General features: G+C 36.0%; 1 protein-coding gene across 1 annotated transcript; it reads right to left on the bottom strand.

Moving 5' to 3' along the window:
* Positions 1–3,129: 3,129 nt before the first annotated feature.
* On the bottom strand, positions 3,130–3,747 carry LOC126712491 (uncharacterized). Its single transcript, XM_050411835.1, has one exon. It carries the CDS (start codon positions 3,745–3,747, stop codon positions 3,130–3,132), a length of 618 nt encoding a protein of 205 aa, XP_050267792.1.
* Between the last annotated feature and the right edge of the window lie 3,761 nt (positions 3,748–7,508).

The raw sequence follows: 7,508 nt of genomic DNA, 5'->3' as shown, positions 1-7,508 counted from the left end.
GCTTGGGTCGAGTAGAAACATGATAGGCCAAAAATGAATTAACCCTTGTGATAAATTAATTGATTAATTAGCCAAGTTTATTAATTAGTCAAATTAACATGCAAACACGTGGTAGCACAAACAAATCACCAATAAACTAAGGTATGCAACGGAAAATAAATTGACACGGTGATTTGTTTACGAATAGGGAAAACCTACACGGCAAAAACCCCACCGAGTGATTTTAAGGTCACCACTCCTGAGAATCCACTATTATCAAAATAAGCAGTTACAAGTAAAAGAATCCTAGTACCTTATACCAACCTACAGTTGAACCCTTACCCGAATACCCAATTGGATTTGTTCTGTAGTGACAATCTCTCCTTGTAATGCATGGCACCTAGTACGTGACTAATCAATTGCGTGGATCGCAGTACGTGACTTCAATCACCAACTAGAGAAGGTTGTTGGCTGCAAAGTTCTTCAATTCATCACACGATGAAGATTGAGAAGCTCATTGGTTACAAAAACCTACAGTGCAGAAACACAACAGCTTCTTCACAAGAAAGATGAACGAGGGCAAATTCTGTCTCCGGTCACAATTTGCTTGAACAAACTTTTGCTCAACACTTGTGCAACTTGTTCCACCTTTGATAGCCCTTAAAATAATCTTTTTATATGTTTAGGGTTGTGAGAAGAGAAAACCCAAACATACAATTACGGATTGGATTTAAAACTGACTTGAAACTTTGTTTTTCATAAACCTCGACAGATACCTATCTTTGGAGCTGCTGTCGAGCCACGGGCTTCAACAGCTCTTCAAGGCTCAATAGATGCTAGCTGTTGAGATACCTGTCGAGCTTTTCACACTTTAATCTTGGACAGACTTGTATGGCTTTAACACTTGAACTTGAAACAAGGTTTCTCGAAGTATTAATGTTACGCCCCGAACCCAAGTAAGAGCTAAGCACGTGACAACAACCACACACTTATAAAGTTTACATCCTACAAGTGTGTAAGGCCCTCTTAACAATTAAAGAATTAACCTCAAGAAAATTTCATCCATAAATTTTAAAATATCCTCAATAAAACAATTCTCAAAAGATCTCCAAATAATAATCTTCCAACATCAAATAAAACTAAACTAAATCCTTTAAATCTAAAGGACTACACAAGTTGTAATCTTAAACATAAAAGTTCAAATCTTATTCCATTGATTTCCTAAACTTCACTCATGCGCACATTCCAGCGAAAGCCCAAAAATATGCTACTCTTCCTGATCAAAATCTTAAAGGAAAAAGAGGGGGGGGGGGGGGTGAGTTGACAACTCTATAAGTAATCAAAATCCAAATAAGTTCTATCCAGCAATAGATTTGTAAGGTAATAAGATGTAATATGAATCTTCAAGTTATAATATGCTATGAATTTTCAAAAATAGCTAAAGAAGTTTAATAATATGAAAATAACACTTTGCAAATAGATCACAAACTTTAATCTTACAATTATATCATAGATGGTTTAGAAAGTAGTTAGTTTTCCATATATCAAAAACTATAACTTACAATAGGTTCCAACAAATGCATAAGCAGTTTTAATGACTCAAAATAGTTAAATATTCAAACGTAATTCGTATTCTTAACAATCTTATGACTATGGTCACATTATATCCCCGTGACTGGGCATTAGAGTACCAATGAATAACCCCCATTAGTTTGGGTATCAGAATCAATTCATAGTCAATTTGTCCATAATCATATATATGAAATCATAGTTTCTGACATAAAGATATCTTATTCAAATACATACATATATATATATATATATACATATATAATCGTATATTCAATATTCAAATATATTTGTGATATTTCTATATTCTTTACTTTAAATCAATATAGCTAAAGAAACAATTAAATAAAATAAATCTTATATTCAATGCTCATATTTATTGGTGGAAATTCTTTATTCTTTACTTTGAATCAGTATAGCTAAAAAAAATTAAATAAAATACGTCATATATTTAGTAATCAGATATATTTGTGATAATTCTTTACTTGAAATCAGTATTATAATAGAAATAAATTGTAACAACTGTAAAAAAATTTCAGTAATTAAAATATGCAAAGATAAAACCAGTTAGGATAAGGTTACTTACCTCCAAAAGTTATTCCAAAAGAAACTTTTCCCTAACACTTCCTCTAAAATCCTTAGATATCACCTAAAACAATTTCCAAATACTTTTACTCAATAATCAAATAATTTAAAAAAAAAAAAAAGAAGACTTATAACGGTACCCGACCAGAAAAAGACTATTAAAAATATCTCATAATTGTCTGCTTATCTCACACCAAAATTCCACCTAATCATAATTTTTTTTTCTTTTATATATATATATATATATATATATATATATATATATATTCTGCCATCATTTATGCCTTAAAAGATAAGGCTACAGTACCTAGAAGTAGTACTATGTCACACTAGACAAGGACATGTGCTACACTTTACAGCTTTCTTCTTCTTCATTTTTTTTTTTCTACTGCCACTGCCGCCTCTAGTTTTCTTTTGGCATGAGGACAAATCTTTGACACAAGCTTTTATTGAAGCTCTATTCTTCCTCTACCAAGTCAATAAACAAAGAATAATATATTAGAAAGGAAGTTCGTGTCCCTTCTTTTCGTCAAGCGTGTTTTCTTTTTCTTTTCTTTTTCTTTTTTTTCCTCCATCAATCTGATTCAATTCTTCTAAGAAAATTTCGTAGAACACACCCATGCAGCCATGGCTAAAGAAAGTCTCATTGTTGGCCAAAATACTCACATAAGAAAACATTCTAATTCTGAATAAAGTTTAGATTTGGCAAGAAGAGATTTTTAGGCTCTTACCTCAATTGTGCAGTCAAAACTTATCTACTTCAGTATCTTGGGTAGTCTCCTCTTTCAAAACATCTGTCAGTATACGCTGACTTAAAATTAGACTATGTAAACTTGGGTTTCAACCTTATTTTCTAAAAAACCCCTTAGTAATATTAATTATAAAGGTTGACCCCATAAACGAATTTACTTAAATACCCCTCCTTTTATTTTTATTTTTTTTTCGGGTATTACATTCTCCCCCCTCCCCCCCCCCCCCCCCCCCCTTAAAAGAAGTTTAGTCCTCTAAACTTGACATACCTGAGTCCTCAAAAAGATATGGGTATTTCTCCTTCATTTCAGCTTCTAAATCCCATGTAGCCTCTCTCACAGACTGGTTCCTCCACTGAACCTTGACATAATGTATGGTACGACGCTTCAACTCTTGCTCCTTCTTGTCCACAATTTTAACTGGTTGCTCTTCATAAGTTAAATCATCTCTTAATTTTAGAGGCTCATAATCCACTACATGACTGGGGTCTAGAACATATTTCCTCAACATTGAGACATGGAAAACATTATGTACCCCTGATAAAGAAGGTGGTAAGGCGATCCTATAAGCAACTTTACCCATCCTCTCCAAGACTTCAAAAGGTCCTACAAAACGAGGGCTCAACTTACCTCGAAAACCAAATCTCATAACTCCTTTGGTAGGTGAAATCCTCAAGAACACATGATCACCCACTTGGAACTCTAATTTCCTTCTTCTAACGTCTGCATAACTCTTTTGCCTACTCTGAGCTGTTTGGAGCCGCTTTTTAATCACTTGAATTTTATCTACTTTTTGCTGTACAATCTCAAGACCCAACAATCTTCTTTCTCCAACATCATCCCAGCAATCTTCTTTCTCCAACATCATCCCACCAAAGGTAGATGTTCATCCCATGAACCTTTGAAATCAATTACACAAGCTCTCAGCATATCTTCCAATGTTTGTATAATTCTTTTTGAAAGTCCATCTATTTGAGGGTGAAAGGTTGTGCTAAACTTCAAGTTAGTACCCATTGCCTTATGCACGCTCTCCCAAAATTGAGACACACATCTTCAGTCTCTATTAGACACAACGGATATAGGTGCACCATGCAATCTCACTATTTTATTAATATACAATCTAGCTAACATTTCGAGTGAGAAGTCCACCCTAATGGCCAAAAAGTGTGCAGATCTTGTCAACCGATCCACAATCACCCAAATTGTATCTTTACCAGTAGGGGTTCTAGGCATCCCCGTCACAAAGTCCATAGTAATGTCCTCCCACTTCCGTTCTAGAATGGGAAGAGGTTGCAATAATCCAGCTGGTCTTTGATGCTCCATCTTGACTTTTTGACACACTAGACATTGAGCAACATATTGAGCAATCTCCCTCTTCATGTTGTTCCACCAAAAAGTCTCCCTTAAATCCCGATACATCTTAGTGCCTCCTGGGTGTATCGTGTAACTCGTGTTATGAGCCTCCTTTAGAATTTCTGCCTTAAGGTCTGGATCATTTGGTACACAAAGTCGATTGCCAAACCTCAAGGATCCATCCTTATGAATGCAAAACTCAAATTGAGAGCCTAGATTTATCAAATCTCTTATCTTCTGCCACTATGGATCATTACTTTGTGCAATCTTTATCCTTTCAATCAAGGTAGGCTGAACTCTAAGGTTTGTCAGATGTGCCTCTACTTCATGAAATCGTACTTCTATCCTCATTTTCCTCAACTCTTCTAGGATGTGTTTTTCTGTAGTCAACAATGCTGCCAAATTTCCTGCAGACTTCCTACTTAAGGCATCAACTACCACATTGGCTTTTCTAAGATGGTAACTAATAGTCAGGTCATAGTCCTTTAATAGCTCCAACAATCTTCTTTGTCTCATATTCAACTTTTTTTAAGTAAAGAGGTACTTGAGGCTCTTGTGGTCAATGAATATCTCACACTGTTCTCCATACAAATAGTGCCTCCAAATTTTTAGAGCAAAAACCACTGCAGCTAACTCCAAGTCATGTGTTGGCCAAAATACTCACATAAGAAAACATTCTAATTCTGAATAAAGTTTAGATTTGGCAAGAAAAGATTTTTAGGCTCTTACCTCAATTGTGCAGTCAAACCTTATCTACTTCAGTATCTTGGGTAGTCTCCTCTCTCAAAACATCTGTCAATATACGCTGACTTAAAATTAGACTATGTAAACTAGGGTTTCAACCTTTTTTTCTAAAAAAATCCTTAGTAATATTAATTATAAAGGTTGACCCCATAAACAAATTTACTTAAATACCCCTCCTTTTATTTATTTTTTTTTTTTTTGGGGTATTACAGTTAAACACATCCTAGATTTACCCAATTACAAGTAAAGTGCGTTTTGTCAAAAGATTAACCAATTACATAAAATAGTAACATATGTTCCTAACAAGTGAATCCTAACAATCTCCCCCTTTGGCAATCCGTGACAAAACCATAGAAAACAAATGAACATATGAGAGAAGTCATAAATCACTCAACTCATATTCACTTGTTGAATACAATAAAATCTATCCTAATTTAAACAAAACTCATCACGGCATCTTAATGTGAAACAGAAATAATAGATTGCATACAAAATTAAGAAACATGTGCATAAAGAGAGAAAAGAAACAACACATGTAAGGATAGATGAAAGAAAAACATACATCACTATATAAAGAACATAAGTACAATGTATGTCAAAAATGGTCACAAGACCCATGTACAAGATATAATGTATCTAAAATGGAGAAAAGAAAAAGATACAAATAATCCTCACTACATCCCTCAGTAAGAACACTCCCCCTATCAAAAATCTCCTATGCTAACTCTCCCCCTAACTATGACTACTCTCATAACCAAAACTACTCCCCCTTTTTGTCACGAGTGACAATGGGTAAGAGTGTCAAGTAGACATCTCGTCATCGCTGGGTGAGCTAGCATCTCCATCATCCTTATCATCGAAAGCAGTAGTATCATCATTAGCATCATTAGCACCATTAGAGTCATCACTCTCATCCGTAGAGGCCGTAAGAGTGGAAGGCATGGTGTAACTGCCCATCTCAGCCTGGCGTCGAGCAATACGTCCAACACGGGTGTTCACCTAACACAACTCATCATTGAGAGTGTTGAGGCGAGCATCCATGCGCTAAAGCTATGCCATGATGTCCTCGAGTGTCATTTCGCTCATAGAAGAGGAGGGAGTGGATGTGGATGGAGCAAAAGGAGTCGGAGTGGCTGTTGATCCGAACCATCTCAAACGAAACTGCACCTCACTGCATTTAACGCTACCAGCATCTATATCACCCATGATAGGAAAGGGATCAGAAAAGGGAAAACGAACCTCAAAATGGCATAAAAGCCTTGTGATAGCTGAAGGGAAGATGAGCTTATCACGGGTCACCATATCTTTATAGACATCTATGATAGAAAGAATGAAGTGAGAAGGAAAATCTATGGTAAGACCCTCAATAAGAGAAAGCAAAAACTGAGCATGAGGCTCTGTGATAGAGTTACAGTGAGAGAGAGGGTGCAAAACAAAAGTCATGATCATGTTCAAAAACCGAGGGCCTTTTGCAAAGCCCGAACAGTAAGTGAATTGACGCTCACCCTAATCAGATGGACGCTCATAGAAAGCAGAATTGAGCTCGTCTTTAGACACTGTCTTAAGACGATCACAACCAAGGTAGTCAGGAAACTCAACCCTAGGGACATGAAGCACATTCACAACAATCTGTGGTGTGACGACTATGTGCGTACCTCAAACGCTAGTAATGAAATGAAGTACAGAATAATCGAAGCCATGCATGGTGGAGTAAAACTCCTAGATCAGCACGGATGGACAAGTGACCGAGGCGTCACAGTGGCCCCATCCCCTACTGTAGATGACAATGGGTAGGTCAGTGTCGAAGAAGTTCGACAAGATGACTTGGTGTTCAGAATGAATGCCTTGTCAAGAAAAGTGCTCAAAGAAGTCTGATTTGGCCTTCTCATCATGGAACCAGACAGAGAAAGGAGTAATGTCAGCAGAAGAGGATGCCCTGGAACAAAAAGGGTTCTGGGACGGAGCAGATTTACATTTGGGTGCCATAGAAGCAGACTAACATAAATGGAGAGAGAGAGAGAGAGAGAGAGAGAGAGAGAGAGAGAGAGAGAGAGAGAGAAGACAATCAGAAAAGTCCCAAAGCAGTTCAAAATATCAAAGAATATATTGAAAGGAAAGAACGTATGCATGGGAATGCATGAACATGTGACATGCAATATAAAAAGCATCATGGGCTCAGCCCAATCCAAACCTACTAGCACACAATCAATTGCACACATCTAAATGCATGACAATATTGTTATAATGCTCATGAGATGCAATGCATGAAGTTTTTAAGATCAAATCTTTAAAACCCATCCTAAAATTTTCACAAAAAAGCTCTTTGATTTTGAAAAACCCCATAATTTTCAAAAATTCCAAAAACTTAGGTAAAAAAAACATGAAATGCATGAAAATGAGGGATTTAGACACTTACCAAGTGAAAAGTGTAAAGTTGTGATTTACAACTATATTTTATATTGGCTTTATTCCATGAAAAAAAGTGTTATAATTGTTTTAATTTTGTTCATTGTATTTTGTGGGATTTTA

Source organism: Quercus robur, chromosome 1 (assembly GCF_932294415.1).
Source record: "Quercus robur chromosome 1, dhQueRobu3.1, whole genome shotgun sequence".
In the NCBI taxonomy this organism is placed as follows: domain Eukaryota; kingdom Viridiplantae; phylum Streptophyta; class Magnoliopsida; order Fagales; family Fagaceae; genus Quercus; species Quercus robur.
This window is presented reverse-complemented; position numbering and strand designations above follow the sequence as displayed.

Coding starts and splice junctions, on each gene's coding strand:
- LOC126712491 (XM_050411835.1), bottom strand. CDS start 3,747: ATGTTGGAGAAAGAAGATTGCTGGGATGATGTTGGAGAAAGAAGATTG.